A 24,205-nucleotide genomic window follows, 5' to 3' on the forward strand; every position below is an offset into this window, starting at 1 on the left:
ACAGGTTTGTTCAAAGTACTTTTCACTTAACAAGACTAACATTATATTAACATATTGAACATATTAAAGGATCAATTTTGGGAGCTTATTAATCAATATCAGATAACTCAAACAAATTTCAAATTTCAACCGGAGAATCGATTAGTTTAACCCAGCCCTTATCTTTAAGCCCTAACATTTATTATATTCAAAAACAACGCTGCTGATTTCACCATGGACTGTGCTTAGTGTGCTACTTTGTTTCATCTACAAATTACGTAGGATTTCAGAAGTTTCGGTGAAAAATATATAGCCGTGTCATCCATTTCTTTCTCTCCCGGGAAGAAACAAGACATGATTTAGAAACACGTTCCGGAAAAAGGCTTTCCCACTCTGCACAATTTTTGGCACCACCTTCATATAAGAATGGCATGTACAAACATAAACAATAGTGTTACATATAACACTTTAGGAGGGTGTCGTTATTGGGAACAGCAGTCTATAATAAATCTACAATAATACTCCACCACATTCATGTGCAGTTATAGGGGCCAATTACCATGGTTCCATGTATGATCCATTCATTCAGCAGACTGCATGATGTTGCATCATCATTATTATTGTGTAGTGCCTGGGGATGTACAGTAGGGACACAAGCACTGCTTAACACTGGTATACTAAATGCATAAGTATAGTGAATACATAAGGTTCTCCCAAGCTGCAGCTGCAATGCTAATGTAGGCTAGAACCAGTTATTTACTCGTGCTTAGTGCAAGTAGGCCAGCTTTACAGTAGTCTTTTTGTCTAATGTCTTGTGGTAAGGTCACATCACATGAGACATTTTTCATTGTCTTCTTCGAGAGCTTGGGCTGTGCTGGGAACCTTTGTTCATGTGGGCCTATTAACCCAATGAGACAGCTGGCCTCGTGCGAGAACCACTTGTATGAACAGATTGGTTTTGATGTGGCACGTGCGAGTGATGAACCTGTGTTAATAATTGTTTTGGATCTACTTTAATGACTACTGACACTGCTGAATGTGTTCCATTTGTCTGCTGGTTTTTGACTTGAAGCTCTGCAGTGTGAAGTTCTTCTTTGTGCTCTTTCATGACATTTTTATGAATGAAACTTGTCCACAGCCAGAGTGGAACCCTTATGTGGCAACAGAGGTGCGTTCATGCTAATGATCATTCCCAAAGTCACACCTACTCTGAACGGTTGGCTCTCATCAAGTTAAAATGAGCAATTAAGAGAGAGTGCTGAATCTGACTCGTAGCACTCTTGAGTATGAGCAGACCTCATAGGAAAAAAGTATGATTTAAGATGAAAATATAAAAATGTTCTTGCATGAGGCCCTTCCTTTTTGTGATATTGGGCTGTGCAGATAAACTTTGCCTTGGGTAGAAGGAGAAATGTAAAGCTTTTTACAAGCCTAGCAAACGTTTGGTCTATATTATCTCCATTTCCTCATTTTTCTCAAAGGTTCTCTCTCCAACACAATCCCAAACTCTTTATTATTTATTTGGATCCTCAACAGAAAAAGCAACAGCTGCTCTGCTGGTGTATGAACAAAACAAGGACACAGTGTCACACAGATACCCCTCGTCCGTCCGTCCCCCCTCCACACACAACACACACACACACACACACACACACACACACACATACGTTTAGTGGCACTGCAGTGAGGAGCTGAGCTATGATCCAGGTCGGCATGTTTACACTTCCTCAATGACTGCTAATGGGCACTAGGGGGCAGATAAGCTGTGAGTGAATACATTAATTAATGAATGATTGACCTTTGCGTAGATATATGATTCACATTTAGCATAAAAACAGTCAACATTATCCTGTCCTTGGTATCCTCTCCTGTTCGCCTGCCATATATCAGCTAAGTAGCAGGGAGAGGAGCAGCAGCGCTATAAGTTTGAGTGTGCCGGCATTCATTTGAAAGCCCAAATTTTATCCCGCCCGTCCCCTTATTGCATCCGCTGTGATTTCTGCCTTTCTCTGCGGTGCTCGAGGACTCTCTGCCACTGGCTGATGACTTATTCTTCATCCCAGAGGATCCGTGTTATGAGACTTAGGGAGGGTTAGTGAAATGGCCATTGCCAGAGCCCAGATTGACAGCACATTATTAAAAATGGTGACACACACACACACACACACACACACACACACACAAACAGGTGCTCATCCAGACCTCCATTACCCAAGGACACACACACTACCTTTGCCCTGCAAGTGATGAAAAACAGTCTTAGTATAAAGTGCATTATTATACTTTGTCTTGGAGGGGGAAAAATCCATAATGTAATAATGCAGCGAAAAATCTATAGGAATGCGATTCTGTCCCTCCTGAATAGAAAATAAATGCACAAGGCTGACAGAAAAATGCACCTTGTGCAGTTCTATAATGTTCAAGCCCATTCAACTAAAAATACCAAAAGTCTCCTTCCCTCTCAATGTTTCCTCCAAACCCAGTGAGCATATGGCAGCTCCTCGGAGACAAATTTGTCAAAGATGAAAATTTAATTAAGATTTAATTTCTTTTCACTATGCCCATCAAGTCGTCTGATGCGATAAGGAGATCGATGAATCATTATCCGGAGGGGGTTGTGGAGTTAGGGAGGGGCTATATTTCGTCTTACAATGGCACGAAGAAGAAGAACAGGATTCAAAAAGTGATGAAGAGAGAAAAGGATGGCGGAGATTGAAGGAGGGGAAGTGGGCATCACTCTCTGTCACAGCTAACTCAGCCTTCTGGGGTGGCTCTGTGTCTCTCGCTTTCCCTCTCTCCATCTATGACTCTCACCCCCCACCCGTCTCTCAGCCTCACTCGTTCCCACTTTCTCCCTCTGTGGAGACAGAAGGAGAGGGATCAGTTTGAGAATTAACCATGGCAGTTCATTTCACTGTGTAGGGCTGAGGAAACTGAGGGAGATAGAAGCCAGCAGTGGATGGGGGGCAGTAACGGGTGGCCTTTGGAAAGTTGATTTCAAATAGTAAAAATGTATCCTGAATGTTATATTAAAGGAAAAAAACCTTGAATGCACTTTAAACTGAAAACTGGATTTGGAGAATAGTACTTTTCTGCACCCTGTATGTGTGTGCATGCATTGTACAGTAGCCTTTGTTTGAAAAAGAAGATAAGCTTAGTTTAACTTAAGTGCTGGATGTCAGTAGCCTGGTTAACACCATGTTAACACCAAACCCTTCTCAGCTGTAACTGAGAGTGGGTCTGGGGAAGGTTCATTGACAGTTCATTTCCAAAAGGGGCGTCACCAACGGACGCCGCTCAAATGCCTCTGGGCTCATTGGATAGTCCTTCAACCAATCAGACCAACGATCCGGGTGACGCTTTTCACATCCAACAAAAAAAATGTGATTTTGGTTTTTGGTGTCGTCCCTCCACGCCCTACTTTCTCCTTGCAGGTGTTGCATATTGTTAATTTGTTATCTTCTGCACACACGCTGAAGAATTTCCAAACAGCTGACATGTTGCAGGTTAATTCACGAGGCTCCCTACATGTGCAAGAATAGCGCGGACACGCGCTTCACACCGCGAGCGAGTACCCGCCACACACGGCGGAGAAGTTGAGAGAAAGGAAAAAGAGACTGTGTCTCTGGTCTCTGTCCGTGTGTGCGTGCGTCCTTGAGAACTGTAACTCGTATAACTTATGTTGTCAGTTAATTATAGCGTTGACCGGCATAAAATCGGCATATGTCAGACTGACCTGCCGGTCCCTGGTCATGGTGAAGCACGGCTTCGGTAGCCGTCATGTTGAATGTAAAAAAAAAGCTGCTCGCCGTCGCTGCGCTATAAGTAAAGGCTAGTCCAGCCTACACACACACACACACACACGTACAGAATGTATGCACACACTAATGACCATTCAACAGAACAGATACTGGAAAGCAATGAGCTAGCTAAGATGCTACACTCAAGATGCTACAAATTTGAATATGTTAATGATAAGCAATGCATCTGGATCTGCATAAAAACAAGTTGTATAAATGGCCCCATGTCGGTTCAATCCACAAAAAAAACAGATAGGTTCTTCAGATCAAGTCATTTTATTTAAATCTGTCATGTAGTTATTAGATATTGTGCTAATTAACAGACAAATTAATGATGAAAGCGAATAAACTATTCTGCCAAATGTTTCTAAAACAAATCTTTCGAAAGACAGAAGTGTCGGGTTTTGAAATCATCAGCAGACTAATCCAAGAACGGGGCTTCATAGTTCAAAACTGCTCGACTGCTTTTACAAACTAGTGTAGCCTGCTGATTTCTATTTTGTAGAATAATATTTTGTAAACACTGATGAAAGCTTTAAGCTGCCAAATTCACAGAAGCGGATACATTATTCATCACGAATGTTAAAATCCCTCTGCACATTACCAACTTTATAGTTATTCATCCAATTAAAGATGCATTCTGACCTCACCCAGGGTAAAGTTCTTTACAAATGCAAATGAAAAATAATTGTCACCAGTGAAAGACAAGCTGACATTGTAGAAAAGGACAAAGCGAAGCTATTGAAGGCCGTGAAGATCCTGACTCGTCTATACGTTGTGACATAAGCAGTTATATAGTTATTGTAAGTTATATAAGAGGAGTGCTACCTTGCTGCATGGTGACAGCCTTGTAAATGAGTTGAGTTGGATGATAATTTGACGACACTAAAAGATCCTACCAATCATCTGCAGCCTTTTTCTAATGATAACACACAAATGGACAGTTTTTGGTGCCAGTATTTAGACACTTAAAATGGCCATTTAATCAAAATATGACAAATCACATAGTTATAGTCATTTTTCTGTGCAAATAAGTGTAGATTCATTTTATTATTTACTTTGGAAACTTTTTAAAGATTAGGTCTTCAATTGTTCTGTCTGCAGCTTGATAAAATGAATAGATTGTCAGGACAGGATTAGGAGACACTTGTTCAGATTTAGCTGAAGCCAGCCTCAGAGTTTACGGATCTCCTTTGATCAAAGCAGTATAAGGCGTGGACATGCAGCGGATTTCACTGTAATGATTCATCCTCTGCCTAGAGAGAAGATCCACATTAGCCCCGCACCGTCTGACTGAAAACCCTGCAGTTCTTGGTCCCGGATGGAGAAAAAAAAGTAGTGCTGTCGTATCTGGAGGTTACAGTCAAAATAACAACAAATATTAGAATAGAATAGAACAGAAGATACTTTATTCATCCCCGCGGGGAAATTCAAGTGTCCAGCAGCTCACACATAAACACACATTCTCATAATAAATAAATAAATAAAAACTTTTATTTATAATTTTATTTATGACCTACAAATTGCATTCTTCTGCTGCTGCTTTCTAATTAGTGTACTCACTGCAGACCTACCAGATGCCACAGCCTTAAGGCCGTTTTACAGTTGTGCGGAGGCTCCACGCAGAGCTCTCGCCGTAGCCTACGTAAGTGGCCTGATGTTTATACTTGTGCGCTGGTGTGTGCGTCGAGCTGGCATGTGTGTGTGTTGGGAGTGGGTGATAGAGCGAGGGAGAAGTGAGAGAGTGACGGGGATTAGCTTTGGAGCGAGTACCGACTCTAGAGTCATAGTGAGAGAAACAAAGTGTCTCCCCTGTTCTTTCTGACCATGGTGGGAAATCTGGAGCAGGAAAAGTTCACCCTCTCCTTGATTTCATGTTGTTTATGGAGAAGGAGAACCAGGAAATGAGCCGGTGGAAACGCAACGCTACCAAGCCACGGCCGAGCGCCGTGCGTCGCTGCGACGTTAGTTACATTTTTCGAGAGGTGTGTCAGGCTATAGCGTAGGGACCGGCATAGACGCAGAGGGGTCTGCGGAGTTCTGCGGGGCTACGCCCTCGATTTTACGCACGACTATAAAATGGCCTTTATCATCAGTCCTCTAGTCCAACTGGGAGGTGCTGATCATGGAAATGTGACCAAATGGTAACACTTTATAATAACCATCATTAATAGATAGTAAATTGATAGTCAATTAATCTTTAGTTAACTCTCATTTAACTGTTAGCAAACAGTCATTTTACTGTTAACAAACAATGAAATTATAATTAATAATGTTTACTAATTATTAGTAGTGCTGTAAATTAACAGTTTATTGTTACAGACTGCACTACTGAGTATGACATGATGTGCCCTGCTATGACATGAACTATTTTGATTTGATACTATAAATAAAATTGAATTGAATTGAATTACACACATTAGATCCTTCATATACTATATTAGGTATCGGGTAATGATTAACATTTTTTTGTAAACCTTTAAGAAACCATTTCTAAAACATCTATGAACATTACATAGATAGATGGACCAGATATTCCTAACACTTTGTTAAGGGTTACTAGTAATAATCTATAAACAGTGTCTGGATGGTTTTTATAAAGTTGCAACAGATGATTATAATACCTTGTTAAATAGTTCATATATATATATATGTATGTATGTACGTATGTACGTATGTATGTATGTATGTATGTATGTATGTATGTATGTATGTATATTTTATATATATATGTATATATACACACACACACACACACACACACACACATCAGAAAATTAATGTGTAATGCTTTTTTCACCTTACTATTGCTTGATAAAAAAAAGAGTAATAATAATAAGAGTTTTTTTCATCAGGCCCACAGCTCAACTATGTATTCATTTAGTGCTCTGTGTTTAGGCATAAATACACATAAACACTTTGCTGCACAATAAACACAAAACATAGCTTCACTTCCATCTTCTCCCTCTCACACAACACCCACTTTGTGCTTTTATTCCTTTTTCCACAGCTATTTTACCCCATTCGCTTTCTTTTTTTTCTCTGTAAAACTCATCGCCTGTTGTTTTGCATCCTCTCACTTTGTTGCTCTTTCTGCCCTTCTTCCCCACCACCGTCTTCTTTTTATTCTTCTGCCTCCGCCTGTTCTCGCTCCATCTCTTGGTTTTGTTTCATGCTTGCGTTTTTTCTCTCTCTCTCTCTCTCTCTCTCTCTCTCCCCCACAACACCCCCAACCACCCCAGAGACCGAGCTTGTTTACTCTGCCTTTCCCACATCTCAGCTCTGTGCAGCTGTGACGGTAATCTTTCTTTCAAATATTTGTTTCTTCCATCTCCGGATTTTTTTTTTCATTCCTCCCCCTATAGCTACCACCACCGACGTACACCTCATTCCTTCCTTGAAATCTTAAACTGTTTTTTTTCCAACTTGGCTCCCGGGCACTTTAAGTCTTGCCACCTTTAATTCAGATCTACACATTGAGAGGGAGTGAGCGAGCCGGGCACTCCGGCGGGGCAAGCTGTAATTTTGCTCCTGAGGAATTCAATCAAGTTGCATGCCGTGTGCTTGTGTTTTGGCAGCCTTTCCACTGCTAACCAGTTAGCAATGCCTGTCACCATCACTGGGCTCCATATAGCCAAAGAGCTCCAGATGATGATGGATTGCTAAAAAATGATGGCAGCCAGGGAAAGTAATTACCAACTTTGCCTGCGGTGGAAATTCAGCAGATAAGCCGCCCTCTAGAGTAGTCCAGATAGCGCCAAGCCAAACAGGTGAGACACATCGAAGGTCAATGCCGAATGGATACAGACAGAAACAATGTAATGACGCCCACCCACACACACACACTCTAACTTCCACGCCAACAACTGAATGTGCTTTTGACAGGAGAATCTTATCCGGCAAATTAGATCTCCTCTTTTTGTACATGTTACACATTCAGGGTGAAAAAAGTCAGACTGCCAGCCCAAATCAGTTTTTTGGCATATCCAGATTGCATCCAGATTGATTTTAAAATATCCAGGCAGCAAAAAAACACGCAAATGGGATCTTGGCAAATGGGATCCAAAACAGATTTGGAGGTGGTTTAAAATGCAATTCCAATCTGATTTCTACAGATGTGTCTCGGTCCGAAAGATCTGGCCGCCCAAATCGGATTTCAAAGTGTCTTTTGTGTCACTCGCAACACAAGACACGACGACAACGTCAAAGTGCTGAGCTGAATCCATGCTGCTACTCCATACTACTAACCTCCATTTCTCATGCTTCCGCCTTACCGCAGCAACCCATGCAGAGAGGTTGATGATGTCTGGACACACAAATCCAAACTGATCACTTGCATATAACAGTGCAGACAGTCTGTCTGAAAGATCTGATTTGAGAAAAAATAAATAAACTAATTGGATTTGCCTGCAGTGTGAACATAGCTTAAATAACATAATTGCTTGTTCAGTGAGGAAATAGAATGTATGCTAAAGATGTAAAGCCTTTAGACCCATGGGAGAACATTTTATTATTGGTTTCTGATAATCCATTAGCAAGGTTACAGTGATGGTCTTGGATGGATGACAGCGTAACTGGAACTGAAGCAGAGAAGGATGAACATCAAGCACTGGGACTCTGATTCAAGGATTCAAGGATTATTGTAAATCAGTTGATGCCCTACACAAGTCAGGCTCTCCACTGTATTTTAATGCCCACATTTGTGTGTGTGTGTGTGTGTGTGTGTGTGTGTGTGTGTGTGTGTGTGTGTGTGTGTTCTGTCGCATGTGCTGAACTTACATACGCACAGATCATGTTCAGTGAAGCACATCCCTCGGAGATCATGTTCATCACCCAGTGGCTCGCAACCATGAGGCTCACAACCATGATCCATGCATAACTCATAAAAATCAATGGAGCACAGCGTCAACATAAGCAGCTCCTAATGCTCATCCTGTGCGATAGGACAAAATTACATTGCAGCCGTGCCCTGTAATGGTGGGGCCAAGCAGGTGAAGGGGATTGGAAATGACAGTGATTGAGAATAATCAAATGACCCGACATGGGATCCTGGACATGTGCTCGAACCCCACAGGTTGTTCATAAAGTGGCGAATAATTGCACTGACAGGCCACTGGTGTTCAAATCATGACCTGGAAGAAAAGGTCATTTGACCCAGAACTAGTCCAATTGACAAAGAGCAATTTGTCGTAATTTTCACTTCACAACATATGATGGGTTCAACACTTCCAGTCATTGACATTTAGCTAAAAGCAAAAAGCATTCATGTACAGCTGGTACAGTGCAGCACAGTGTTCATTTTCTCTGTATAAAAACTGTTATGACAAATATTCGCTTAAATGGTGAACTTACAGTTTGATGATTCACACTAATGGAAGTCACCTCTCTCTCTCTTTCTCTCTGCTTTTATATACAGTATATATTTAAATTCCTCCCTGTTTAATGTAGTGGGTCCCCTGCCAATCTGTCAGACTAGATGTAGATAGTACCTGTGTATTATTGCACAGTCAGCTACCTAACCAGGCCCTTTTTAGCACTGCCTTACTGTTTTTTTTCTTGTCTTTTTTAACAGTTCAGTTAAATAGCTAAAACACTTGCAGTCTCACATTTTTGACTTTGTGAGAGCTGGAGAAACCTGGTATAATGCATGTTTGGCTCGGCAGTGTATGCATAAATAGAGTTTGCAGAAACGTGTTGCTAGATGATAATGGCGTCCAAATATGAACTAATCATGGAAACTGATTGGTTACACATTTTACTGTAGAAACTGCATATTACATACATACATACATATTTTTTTTTTTTAAAAACCCCCCCTTTTTTTTTTTTTTTTTTTTCCCCCCTTTTTATAAACCAAAAAAAAAGGAAACAGACCATAATAAAAAAAAAGAGAAAAAAGTTAAACAAAAATATACTTTAAATTAAATTAAATCAAACCAAATTAAATGATTATTGTGGTGTGGTTGTCAGCATAGTCAGTGGTGCAAGTGTGCGTGTGTGTGTGTGTGTGTGTGTGTGTGTGTGTGTGTGTGTGTGTGTGTGTGTGTGTGTGTGTGTGTGTGTGTGTGTGTGTGTCTGTGTATTCTGTGTAACCATTAAGACAGACTAAAGCAACATAACCAAACCAATAGAAAAAAAGGGAGAACTGGAACCACGGCAACCAGCAGCTGCACTGCAGCTAGGCCTAATTAACCTGGGACCACTCAGGTGTTCCACGTTAGAGTAACGAGCACCTGCAGCGTCAGAGAGACAGGTGAATCTCACAACACAAGACACAGCAGAGGTCACAACATACTGTTGCTAAGCCTGTCCAGCTTTATTAAAATTGTCGCTGGCAGATTCGCAGCTAGCTAAAGTTGATGTCAGTGTTGCTAAATTAGCGACTTTCTCGCTAGATATAGCGTCTTTTCAGACCCTGTTATTTCTAAAAAGTGACTAGCAACTAATTTAGCAACTTCAGACTATCAGGGGAAAAGCAATATATATTATATTGTAAATATTTCCATGCATGCTGCTCAGAGTAATCACAGTCCATCTGCCAACAACATGGGGTCTTCCTCCCTCTCCTTTTGCGCTGTAAGCAACAGGCAGCTAGCCGACACAGCCACTGAGCTGTATGCAAATGAAACGCAATGATATATGACGTCGTTTGGCGACTTTTAGCAACTTTTGGAGCTAGTGCTAGCTGTTTTAATTGGAAAAGAGTTAGCAACACTGGCTGACGATTATCCAATGAGTTGTCTGAAAAACGCAGTCTTCCGCTGACTTTTTAATGTTTAAGGGTAAATAGTTTTCTTGTATTATATGCATGTAAAAATGTAATGCTCTTTCTATCAAAACACAATGGTAGCCAGGCATGCTGACATGCCTGATATACTGACATTCTGTATATAGCAATTGTAAGTCGCTTTGGATAAAAGCGTCAGCTAAGTGACATGTAATGTAACACAACTCTCTCTAAATTCACAGTATTGCTCTTATCCCATGGCCACAGCTTGGGCCAACTATTATGGTTGCTAAGTTATAATTGTACAATCTTTGTTTGTGGGAGATGCTTAGCAAACAGCCAATTAGCCTACATATTAAACAGATACATATTTTATTGTAGAATGTATAAGTAGCTGTAGACTGGAGGCACTTTTCTAACTTCATTTAAAGTACAAATTGAACTGGATTACACAGAAAAAATGCATGAATCTGGTTACTTTTAATTAACAGTATAAGTATAACTAGTAGATTAAATTGGGGTTTTGACACCATTTTTTAAAGTTGGTTCAGTCAACCTATTCCAACTGTTATCGTTATTATATATTGGTGTTTCCCTTCACAAACCCTTAATAGTCAAACAAAATATCATATTTGTGGAATTATATGTAGTTTGTGTAGTGGTGTAGTTTTAACTGTTCTGTTGTATCAATATCGTGATGCTCAGAACCAATGCTGCCAAATCAAACTGTACTTTGTGAATAAGGTGATTGTGATTGTCCTTGCACTTGTCCTTCCTGTCTCCTGGTTAGCATCTGCCCACCCCCTTGAGGTTTGACATCCATTACGCTCCTCCTCCATATGTCAGCATAGCCTCCTGCACTTCACAGCTTTCAGACAGGTCACAGATTTGGCTCCTAAATACAGCTTGCAGTCAGAGATCAGAGGGAAGAGTGATTGAATGACAGGAGTTTGATTAAAGTCCACGTACACAAACACATGCCCACTCTCAGGAAATCCTCATGTTTTCCCTTGGAGATATTTTGTGATGGCTCCATTAGATGAAAGGCCCCACCAAAAAATCCTGCACATGCCTTCCTGCCTCCTCAGCTTCCTCAGCCGAAGGAGTGGTGGTAAGCGTGAGAGACGTGAGCTAGTAAAGGGAGAAAGCTCCCTTTTCATTTAATTTCTTCCTCTCTAGTTTACGTAGGCGCATTTCTCCTATTGCCCAGCATGCTTCCCCTTCCCATGGTGAGGGGGTTGTTTGTTTTTGTGGGCAGGCTGCCTTATTGAGGGCAGGGGGTAGAGCGAAAAGGAGGGAGGGCCTCTGTTCAAACAGATGATTAGAAAACGTGGAGCTGGCGTCAATGTCGTAATAGCAAATTCCTCTGAAATCAAATGCCAACCAATAATACGCCGCTGGTGTGTTCACGTTCCTTTGAAGCATACAGATGCAAACAGGGACAAATGGCAAAGTCCTTTCTAATCATCCGCCTGCACTTCATGGTGTCTGAAGCCGCCACAGTCCTAATTAATACCCAAACCGAGATGTCAGCGGTCAGATCAGATGGCGAAATGATTGGCGAAAGAGACCTATGAACGTCTCAATCTCCTCAGATCTACAGCCAGACAACGTCCTGGTGTGGGAGAGATCCGGTCACCATGGGGATGAGACACTCTGCATTATCTGCTCAGTGGCTGTCTGGCACAAGGGATTGCTTGATGGAGGGATGGACAGGCAGGCAGCAGGATAAGACATGTCCTCCTAAGGCATCAGAGGCAGAGTTTGCCACCTATGATGTCATCTGATATGCCGTGTGTGTCATTGTGTGTCTGTGTGCATGACAATTCTGTCTTGTGTGTCTTTGGCAACACGTTTTAAAGACTGATGTGCCTCAGTGTGTGTCTCAAAGCAGTATGCAACTTTTTTTAAACTTTTTTAACTTTTCAAATTTTTTAAATATTATAGTCTGTCCGTGAGCCTGTGGTGTTTTCTGAAATAGTTTTTTCAGTGATGTTGGGACATTTTCAGGTGTGTACCTTTTGCTATGTGAGATGGCAGCAGTGACCTTTTCTGGCAACAACAGGGACATCAAAGCAAAAATAATGAAGGAAATCAGGAGAAACCAAAGAACCGTGAAGCTAAACGCGCCAAAGACAACACTATCAAATCATGGTGAAGACTAGCTTTTCCTTAGGTGCCACAGAGATGTGTCATTTCAAGTGTACACAGCTCATCAAGATGAATCACAAGTATTGTGTTTAGGAACCCAATCAACTGGATGGAAGGACTAAGCCTGCAGTCACACTGCCTGCGTTGGCCATCAGACAGTCCGGCGAAAACGCAGGTCTGCCCATTCATTTTAAATGGGGGTAGTGCGTTTAGGCTGCAGTGAACAGTTGAGACCGACTCAACTTTTGGAGAAACAAGAAAGTTTTAAAACACTATGAGGGTTAAAAATGAAATACACGCACTGAACTGCCCAGGAGTTTGTGTAACAGCGGACTGTTTCCTGCAACAACAAAGCACAGTCCCTCCGTCTCTTTTCTTTCTCTCTTTCTCCATGAAATGAAGCTGCCTTCAAGTGCGGTCAGAAACGTCGAGATCTATAAATGATCTGACGGAAAACATTAACTGTGAAATACAAAGTCTACTTGTGCTACTTTGGGGGTAAACGAACACAACAGGACGTAACACAAAAGGGTCAATTCAGTGACACAACCCTTCAACAAATTGCCGGATCACTGTTTCCTGGTCTGAACTTGTCCTAACAACTCAAGGAGAAATGTTGCAGTTGTTGCCTTAAAGACAATTTCATGCCTTAACTGAAGTTGTGTTTTTTTCTCTTTCTTTCTTGCAGGTATTCCTAATAACATTGGTCCAGTTAGTAAGTACAAGTTACAAAGGAACTATATGAATGCTTGATGCTTTGCTTTGCCTATTGTGCCACCCTTCACCATACAACCCTGAACTTGGTGCCAAGTGTTCATTTCTGATTTCAATCTTCCTATGAAAGATCACTCAGCAACTTACCTTTTTTTTTTTTTGGAAAGACAAGATAAGCAATAGCTGGGGGCTATATTGTCATGATGTGGGCTTATTAATTTACTTTATCCAGACTCAGTTCAACCAGATAACACTGGCCTGGCTCTGCATGCAGAATGTCATTTTTTTTTCTCATCTCTCCCATGCATTATAAATAAATGGCATCTAGACTTTATTAAGGTGCCAAGACCTCTCTGGCAGTATAATGTCACAGGAGGTCATTTTAATATAAGCCGCAAGCGCCTGGGCTGGTATTATCTTGGTCAACCAGTAGCCCTTTAGGAGGGGGAGGAAGAAGAGAGGTTCCATGTCTCAAGTTACCGCTGCCTGGAAGGCAGTGTGATGCAGGAACCATAGGATTGTATTGAACAAGTCAAAGTGCATTCACAGCCTGGCTCAATTCTCTTTATCTTTTTTCTCATTGCCCTGTTCTGAGTTAGTATCCTCTGTTCCCGGGGCAGCAGATTGATTAGCAAATTGCCCCATCCCTGTCAGATCCTGGACCCACATAGACTGGCTGAGGGTTACAGAGACATGCACGTTTATAATAAATTGGCCCCAATGATCATCTTAAAATGTTTATGTAAATGATTATGAAGACAGCACAATTTAATTTTGTCTATGCTGTAGCTGCAATATTTTTGGCTCTGATGCTTCATGCTAACACTTTAGCATATACTGGAAGGAGTGATGAAGTCCATTATCTTCATCCAAAGTAAGACAGCTGACCTTTAGTAGTAAGATGTTATTGGCTTACATAAAATTGTCTGTAGATGTAGGTATATATCTAAATAAAGAAGAATACCTAAAGATACGTTATAAAGTCAATATACTTGTGGGTCATATTGTGTTACATTTACTGTACACAGCATTGCCAGATCCACACAATTTAAAATTAATAACCATTGAGCTTAAAGGAATAGTTTGACAGTGTGAGGAATTTGCTTATTTGCTTTCTTGTCGAAAGTACCACTCTCATATCTGTCCATCAAATATGAAGCTGAAACCAGGAGACAGTTAGCTTAGCTTATTTTAGCAGAAAACAGGGTGAATTGCTAGCATGGCTCTGTTGAAAGGTAACAGACATCCATAAGAATGGTGTCAATCTTCTCGTCTAACTCATTCAAAAATGGAAAATTCTCCAAATGTTGAACTATTTTTAAGCTCTAAGTGCTGATTTTCACTATAATGCTAGTGGCTTACTTTCGCTCAATATCTAGTTAATGTGCAAGTGTTACCGAGCCAAGTTATACGCACCAAGGGACACATGGATGACACACGCAGACTTGTTTTCATCATCATTTAAGGGCTAAGATGATCACTGGGCAAGTGTCCCAAAACATGCTGTGTGAGACACAGGGTGAAAACAGATTATTGCCAGGTGGTTTTTAATCAGGCTTTAGAATGAAAGTGAACACTGGTTGCAAAGTCTGATGCTATGTCATGAGTCAGAAATGGACATGTGGCCAAGAAGACCAAACCACCCCTCTCCCAATCTTCCACTGCTTGCCTCCTCCCCCTTTTCAACTTTAGAAAGTATGCTTCCACTCCATGCATGGCCTGACAAGAGCTGTGTGTGTGTGTGTGTGTGTGTGTGTGTGTGTGTGTGTGTGTGTGTGTGTGTGTGTGTGTGTGTTATGTATATGTGTATGTGTATGTGTATGTGCATGCTCCTCATACATACTGTATATGCATACATATTCACTTCAGTCCTCTCCGTCCCATCCAAATGCCAGGCCAGACTATGTCCAAAGGCTGTCCTCAAATCCTTCCCGGGGAGAGTGTGAATGCTGATAAGTGTGTTAGTGTGTGTTTGTGGAGGGGGGTTATGTAGAAAGGAAACTCTGACAAACCAAAGTCTTCACTTCTCATCCAGATTGGCCCACAGGGATTTAAAGTTCTTGCGAATGGCTGTCCTGTCACAGCAGCCTCCCAGAGAACCGGCATAACACAAAAAAATACACACACTGAGGAGGTTGAGGCTGTTTTCACTGAAAACACAAAGCAATGTTATGTCTCGTTATTAATAAAGTAAGAATAGAGTGGGGGGAAAAAAGTTAGGCGCAACCTTGAGGTTGTAAAATGGACTTGAAGCAAAGCTATTGTAAAAACAGAAAGAAAGCACAGCACTTTTCATGTTGTTGTTTGAAGGTAATTGAATTCCTTATTGACTTTTCTCAATTCCATTTCAAGTTTATTAAGCCAGGCAGAATTGGCTAATGCGGACCATTAAAGTGAAATTAATATTTTTTTTAAACAATTCTGGCTCCGCAAGATTGCTTTTCATTATGGGTACGGCATTGATTAAAATCCGTCCCCACTCATTTAGCTCGCCTTACCTGAATATTCCCCATAACAAAATAATTAATGGAAGCCAGATGTGTATTACATCCAATCAATTGCCAACGCAGAATAATTAAAAATGAACTTACTTAACCAATTAGAGGTTGAAGATCCGGACAGTGTGGTTTGCTCATGTGTGTTTTATTTTATAATACTTTGTGTTGTTGTCGTAGATTAATTGCTCATGTCCTCGTAAGTCAGCTTTGTGTTTGAGCAAACAGCTTCACTGCTAAACGCTTAACAGAGGATCTAAATTCAGATAAAAACAAGGGATTTGACAATGTAAAAGATATAAGACCTGAGTTTGAGCGGCAATGTGGTGCGGCCTTTTTCTCTTTATTTGTTAATCTATCATTTTTAAAGAGCCTCTCATCGGGTGACTCAAGTGACTTTAACCCACTGGAGATGTTACAGTCATCACCGATGCCAGAATCCCACAGCACGATCCATTGTGAAACATTTTTTGGGGAGATAAAAATAAATGAAAGAAAAGGATGAGACAGGAGATACTGCATGATAGTCTTTTGTTCGTGCAGTTTTGAAATCAATGATGGGTAATGTTAGGGGGGGGGGCTTAAAAGTGATTGTCAGTGTGTAGACATGCCAAGCTCAAAGCTTAATTCCAGTGCAGTAGTAAAAAAAGGTTTGAAACAATTATTCCATGTGAAAAAGCCATTTCTTAAATGATTCAATCTGAACAGCAGTCTTGTATTCGATACACATATAGTTAGGGCAACGGGCTTCTTGCCAAGACACCACTGGATGTTAATTACCCAAGATTGCATGATTCATGGAGTCAATAGCAAAGGACAGAAAGATCAAGTGAAGAGATGAAGGGGCACGATGAGGAAACGTATCCGTATTCCTCCCTTTGCTTGAGTCCTCTCCATTTCCAACCGCAAAGTATTTCCCTGACACGGAAATACAGACTTGTATGTAATCATGAGGTTATACTACCCACAGCAGTCCGTCATTCCAAGTCCCAACACCTGCCATTATTTATTCATTGTTATTCCTTCACCAGAAATACACTGTAATTAGATATTGATTACATTGTCAATGTGATGAATTAAACAGAATGCCCCCTAACTTCTTAATTTGCTATACATAGTTTAGACTCGCTTGCATTAATCATGACTTAAGTTTAAGAGGGTTTAATCTTTTTTTTTCAGTTGTTCACTCATCATTGCCATTGCCATAAACATACATACACTTACACAGCAAACCCATGGAAGTCACACAAATTACATACAATGTCTCCCCTAAATGGGTCTTTGGATGCATTCTCTTTGCCCGTCCATGTCAGCCCTGCCCCATTGTATTTGCTGTTTCCTGATTTACTGATTTGAGTCATGCTGGACATGTCCGTGTCTCCAGTTGTGTGTGTACACTACCACGTAGTCCCCACCCCTCCCTCTAGATTACCTGTAAAGTGCATCACACAAGTGCACATGAATAACTCCTGGTTTCTCTCAATTGCACGCAGTTCGGCCGAATGTGTCATCGCTAGGTGTCGCTAACCGAAAAGAAGGTAGGCATCTAAGAATATGCAACAACTATGTTTTTTTCACAGATTCATTTATCTCGGGGTGTTTGCATAGAAGCAAAATAAATGACTCTTTGGTAGATATGAGTATTTGTGGGTAGTATCTTCCCCCGTTTCCAATTTTGGTTATTTTACTGACAAACCCAAAAAAAAAAAACATCCTCAGCCTGCTTGTCTCGCTCCTGATAAAGGGTTTGGGCTCCTTCAGCGGAGGTTTGAGCATTCACAGGGCACTCATGTAGCAACATGCTGCAGTGGCGTACATTATCCTCTCAATGTGTACGTTCATACATACACACTAGATTTTAATTAGGCGCAGATTTTCCAGGGATTCTCGGTCCCATCTTAGCGTATCAGGAAGAAAAGCAGGAGAGGTTTCATGACGTTTTTTATGCAGATTGATGTTAGACTCATCTCAGCTTAATCCATCGTGCAGATGTGATGTGCAGCCACCTCGCAAACAACTAGCACACAACCACTCAGCTCTGTGTTTCCATGACTGCAGCCAAGCGCACACAGTGTATGTGTCAGGGGCTTATGTCAAACCCAGTACAATGGCAGAGGCTGGACCTATTATTTCTTTTTCCCACTGTTTGTTTTATGACCGGAAAGGAATCGAGGGATTGATGTGCTCACCACTATCCAGTTTCCCTGCCCACGCTCCTGTGCACAAATTTATAGGGTGAAAATTCTTGGCTGGCCTCCACCAAGGTGGAGAGTAGTTTGTCAGGGGATAGTTTCTGTCTGGGGAAACATACACAGAGGCTTTTGAATTATACAAAGCACTTGTTAATGAAATGAAGCATAAAAGAGGGACCATCATATTTTAATTGTTCGGCATCTAAGGCATTTGTAACAGATGCTGCTACATGCAGCCAACTTCAATTGGCAATGTCACTCCTTATTTCCCAATGCCATCATTCATCATTATTGCGTATGTTTCTTTCTTTTTTTACAGTTACATTTATTATTAAGCATGATGCTCAGTATTTTTAAATCTCTGACATTACGTTTTATGTTTAATTGCAATATCATGTTTTTTTTTTATTTTGTTTGTTTCTTCTTTTAATTTGTCTAGTAGCTCCTCAGGTTGCATTGTCCACTGCCCCTTCTGTCCACGTTGCAAACAGCAAGCGAGGTAGGAGCTGGAATTCATACGTTGCCCCCCAGATGACACCCAAGCCTTCTTACTGTATGAACTCATGTTTCTGTTTAACTGTAAGCCCCCTAACCCTTGCAGTACTAACCCAATGTTAGAGCACTGTGTATCCATATCTCCAGCTCAGTTCTGGACTGATGGCTTTCACTGTACAGGGCACATTGAGGATCCATTCATCTATGGAATCGTTTCTAAACACTATAAAAGTCCCTTGGAATCATATCTTTTTCAGTGCAAATAAAGTGGGTGCTTTAGACTACAACTATTTTTGGGAAACGTGTTTCCGAGACTCAAGACTTTTTATTCCCCGTGCGTGCATGATTTATGACTTTAGCCTATTTCTGGAAAGGAGAATTTTTTTTCTTCTGCGAGAGTGAGTCATCTAATAGAAGTAGAAGACGTAGCTTACACTCAGACAAGACTTTCTGCTTTAGGTGAAAGGTAGAGTGGACTAGACTTGCTGCTCCTTCATTTCCAAGCCTTGTCGGGTTGTTAGCAGCCAGACAGAGAGACCTGACCTCAATACAGATCCTTAATAACCACAATCCCTTGGATGAAAGCCCCATCCGCCACCCCCCTATTCTGGATCCGTGGGCATTCTGTCCAAGCGGCTGCCAGTGAGGCTTAAGGGTCACATCTGTCTACGCTGTGACACGTGGTGTCAGTGGTCACTCAGTGTGGCAGACTTACACTCAGTCGGAGAGCCGGGGCTGCATCCCTCCCATCCTGCACCCCTTAGACCAGGGCTGCCAGTGAGGATCATAGAATGCTGCATGGGTTTTCACAGTTTAGCTACAACTACATATTTCTGATATAGCATGACATACTACTGCATAGCAGGCGGTGACACACTCTCTACCAGTGCAACTCAGCATACACTCACGTGCCACATTGACTGCTTTTAAAGACAGAATAAGTTAGGTTGTAATAATATTGCTTTTAAAAACAACTATGAAGCCAACTTGGAAATATGTGTTGGATTAATGGTTCTGAAACTTTTTTGTACCCCCTTTGAAATATTTTTTAGCCAAGTACCCCCTGACCAGCACAAAACATTTTTGTTAGAAAAAAAGTCTATGTAAAGAAGCAAAATACAGCGCTGCACCACCAGTATCTAAACAACGACATTGTAACTGTTAAAAACATTTAAAGGCTACATTTCAGATGTTTAGAATCAGTAAATTCATTTATTATTATAGTGTATCATTTTTTTTTAGGAATTATGAACGACATCCTGTACCCCCATTTGAGAAACACAGGGTTGGATGACTTAAAGGTTTCTTAAATCCAGAATTCATCATGAATTTCATTACAGAGGGTTGTGATAAGAAGGACCATTGCAAGTTTCATCCCTTTACCATATTGACCATGACATTTAAGACATCAATTAGACAATATTTTCAAAAGATCCCAATACCATTCCCTGAGTTGCAAGATATATTTCATTCATGGTTTGACCTGCCGTACGCTGTGTGGTGTTCCTGATGTGACCGTGTTTCTGTGTCATGATTTTGGAGCCTTCCTTGCCTCGTGTTGTGGTGTGCTTGAAGTGATGTGACCTCTCGAAGTCTTATAACGCCGTGCTTTTTAATGTGATGTGATGGCTGTGCCCATGTCAGACTAATCATGAGTTACCCTCCCTCTCATTACTTTCCCAACATCTCCCACACAACAGTCTCCATTTTTTAACCTGCATGCCGTGGTGCTTCTCTCAAATTCTTGCTAACCCCACCGCCGTATCACTCGCAGCAACAGCAGCATTGCCAACACTCCCTTCCGCGTCTCTCTCTCTTTCGTTCTTTTTCTTTCTTTCTCCCTTCTCTTCCCTTCACACTCTCTTTGCAAGACTGCGAATGCTTCGGCCACTCCAACCGATGCAGCTACATCGAGCTGCTAAACACCGTCATTTGCGTGAGCTGTAAGCACAACACTAGGGGCCAGCACTGCCAGCTATGCAAGCTGGGCTACTACCGCAATACCTCAGCAGAACTGGACGATGAAAATGTGTGCATAGGTTAGTCCCCCACCGGCCCCTTTCACTGCCACCCTGCTTTGACACACACACACTCTCCTTTGCCTCACCTTCTGTCTTTGACTTGTCACCAGAGAAAGTGTCATCTTTCATCTCTCACCGCTCCCTCATCCATCCACACTCCTGCCTCCATGTCTTTCAGTGGCCCCCACATCTTCCTGTTTCGCTTCTTATGCTCTCGCACAGTGGTGGGGGGTTTTATGGAGGACGCTGGTCAGGTTTAGTCAGAAACACACTATCATGATGCTTGATTTTCAGTCATTCATTTCGGACATGGTTTTTTAATAAACTCAGACTGATTTGGGTTCAGTATTAGGAGGTAGCTAGCTGCTAGCTTGATGTATTATGTTACAGTTGGTTTGTAGCTGCTAGCTCATATTTATTAATATAGCGCATTGCAGTATGTTTGTAGCTGCTAGCTTGTATTTAAGGGCATGCAGTGAGCCGAGCATTGATTTAAAGCTAGAATGATCTGATTTGCAGATATATAAGAATAGAGCATGTGCACAAACTAATTGAAACACCTAAAACTCATTTCTGTACGTAAAACATGAAGCTAAAGCCAGCAAGATTACTGTATATATAATAGGAGATATATCTCTTCTATCTTTTGTTTAATTCGTACAAAACTGAACTGTAAAAGCAGCTCGGACAGTGGCAGGCTAGCTGTTTTTTCCTGTTTCCAATCTTTATGCTATAATTTCCCAAAATGTCATCCTAAGTAACTAACATATCATTTGCGATGTATTTATACTATTAAGCTTGTAACCTCTTGCTTGTCTAAAAACCGACATAACATTACAGCCTACTAGTATTTAAGTTATGACTTGCCTGTGAAGACAGTGTCACCTTTGTAGCTGTGATCAAAGTTAAAAGGCCATTTTCATCTGGTGTGTTGTCCATGACCTCTATGCAGGCATTCATACACTGCATCATCTGTTTTTCTTACTTGTAAAAATGTGTGAAAATTGCATTTCACATAGTTCATAAGGCCATAGTTTGGTTCCCTATTGGATTCTTTAGTTAGCATGTGAAGTGTGAGTTCTTAGTGCCAGGTGCATTTGTGAGTCCTGAGGGGGGGAGTCTGACAAGCAACAAGAGTTCTGAGAGAAATGTCGCAGGGAAGTCACACAGCCAGTCAGAGGTGCCACGCAAGTGCACATGTCATATACATGAAGTGGCCTCAAGAGTAGCAGCTGAAACCTGTCACAAGGCATTAAGAGTCGCCGAGGCGTTACCTTGTGCCAAACTCGCTGTCACCCTGCCTCTCTCTCGCTGACCCCCCCATTTTGTCACTTGGCGTCACCTCTCTCCTCTTGCCTGACCCCCGGAGGCCATTCGGGTGCAGCCACGTGCAGCCAGCACAGCCACAGAAGGTGCGATGTGATGGTCAGGGACTGTCAAAATAGGTGTCACTTTGACTGCAGAGTGCTGTGGAAAGCTGGAAGGTCAGTTGAGCGTAGGGAGACTTAACAGGTTATTTTTTTATAGAGAATGCTTTTTTAAAGTATTTTCCGAATATAATTGTGGCTAATGACGATTCTCTTCTGTCAATGGTAAATGGTAATTTTAAGATTATGCAAAATTCATAGACAATTTTTACATCCATTTGAAAATAAGAGAATTAAAGAACATATTACAACAATGCCCATTTCAATGCGCTGTACTGTCATTCCTCTAAAACCCTAACATTCACTCTTTGTCTTTATTTCTTGCCATTATCCTTCTGAAACCTGCTCATCACATATTCTGTCTCCTCTTTCCATTTTTTTCCTATCTAAACCTGTATGAATGAATTCAACTTTAGAAAAGCATGTGCAGATTAGCCCACTTTGCTCATCTTAAACCAAAGCTACTGATAATTTTTTGCATATTTGCTCATTGCACGTTGTATAGCTATATAACAGTAAAATGATTTCTATAATAATTGCAAATATGCTGTAATTAATTGTGTTCATGCATCTAGCATAAGTCATTCTTTTATCATTCTGTCTCCATTACAGTTGAAATGGTAGCATTTTTTTCTGTATGAGTCTTTAAATCTATTCCCTTTTCTTACTAGTTAAAAATGATCAAGCGCCTTGTTGTAATAGTTAAGCTTACTGTATATTTGAGCTTGAGGAATGTGGTCAGCGCTGTGAAAATCCTAGACGTGTGCTGGGAAGTGAAAGCACCACCCTGTTTCCAGCCTGTGTGTGTATGTGTGTCTTGTTTTTCCAGAGTGTAATTGTAATCCCTTTGGCTCAGTCAGTGATCGCTGTAATGGCACAGGATTTTGTATATGTAAGGAGGGCACTACAGGGCCTAAGTGTCAGCAGTGTCTACCCGGCTATTTGTGGGACGATGGCTGCAAATGTAAGTAAAACCACAAACCTCCCCACGCAGCTCCCAACTGTTCTCCCCCATCAGCTCTGTCTCTCTCTGCTATCTCTTTCTGATTTCTTCTCTCTCTCTGTGATTCCTGAGCTTTGGCTGGAAGAATATGCTGCACATGCGCAGGACTGCCTTGACAAATACAGACCTAACCCATAACATGAGCTAACTCAATATAATAAGCCATTTGATTCACTAACTGAACCTGCATTTCACACTTGCTGCAGCTGTGTTAACAATATACATATCAGCAGGTGCCCTATATGGCTCAAATAGCAAAAACGCAATGGCATGGCATGGTGCATGCTGCTTGGTAACTCAGTTATCCAGCCATGTCGCACACCAACAAAACAACAGCTGAGTCAATATTGACTGCTTGACAGGCTGCCTGTGATCTGTTTGAGTAGCCATCACCCCCTTGCCAGTCCACAACAGGACAATGTCATCCAACACTAACATTTTTCAAACGAGAATGCAGGTCATTTTGAGTTCCAGCCCATTTATTACTGTCTACTGTTTATATTCCCCCCAGCCATTTTGCGATGCATGCCCTGTGTAGTCATTTGTTTTCAAATGTCACCAATTTTTCATTGTTTCTCTCAAGTCAAACTTCGGTGACAAACGTACAGGAGGCAGCCATAAGTCACAAGTCCACGCCTCATGAGCAGGGATTCTAACATCTTCTAACATGACAGTGTAAAGAAGGAACTTTGAGATACAAAATTACCATTGCAAACACTGTTTATGCTGCATCTTTTTGACTAATAAACTTGCAGTATGGGCACAGATGATCTGGCCAATTTTGGAGCAATCTCACTTGTCTTGTGCTGGTTGAAAAACTCCCATATCTTATTGTCAGACCAGCTAATAATTACTGCTAATTAGCATTTGACAAACGATGACCCATCTTTGTGTCACTGTTTGTAACTGTGATTAAGTTATGTCAGATTTATAGACCTTTTTCCACGAGGTGGTGACATCTATTTGCCTTCCTCCTGTAGCACAACATTAATCTCTGTCCTGGCCAACAAAGGCGTCCTAAATAAGGGCGCCTCAACATTGTAAGGTGACATGATTTTGAAGGATTAATTTCAAGTGGCGGCCTCTTCTTCTTCTTCCTGTGGATGTAAGGGGATAGCGAGTGTAATAATGTCATGAAGAATGTCAGCGACTGGTGAAAAGTTTTATCTGCTTTGTATGAAGTATTCATCCAATCACAGAG

The 24,205-nt window shown here is 41.3% G+C and overlaps 1 protein-coding gene across 10 annotated transcripts in view; it reads left to right on the top strand.

Moving 5' to 3' along the window:
• ntng1a (netrin g1a) overlaps positions 1 to 24,205 on the top strand; it is a 114,395-nt gene that overhangs the window by 82,855 nt on the left and 7,335 nt on the right. For 2 of the 10 annotated variants that reach the window (XM_039790334.1, XM_039790333.1), the window contains exons 5-9: positions 13,346 to 13,372; positions 17,360 to 17,404; positions 18,498 to 18,557; positions 20,425 to 20,592; positions 22,831 to 22,965. In XM_039790334.1, coding sequence (XP_039646268.1) covers positions 13,346 to 13,372; positions 17,360 to 17,404; positions 18,498 to 18,557; positions 20,425 to 20,592; positions 22,831 to 22,965 — 435 coding nt within the window. Of the gene's footprint in view, positions 1 to 13,345; positions 13,373 to 17,359; positions 17,405 to 18,497; positions 18,612 to 20,424; positions 20,593 to 22,830; positions 22,966 to 24,205 lie in introns of all 10 variants that reach the window. The other 8 variants (XM_039790335.1, XM_039790336.1, XM_039790338.1 and 5 more) reach the window with 8 other exon arrangements.

The sequence above is a fragment of the Perca fluviatilis genome, chromosome 22, assembly GCF_010015445.1.
Source record: "Perca fluviatilis chromosome 22, GENO_Pfluv_1.0, whole genome shotgun sequence".
Classification (NCBI taxonomy): domain Eukaryota; kingdom Metazoa; phylum Chordata; class Actinopteri; order Perciformes; family Percidae; genus Perca; species Perca fluviatilis.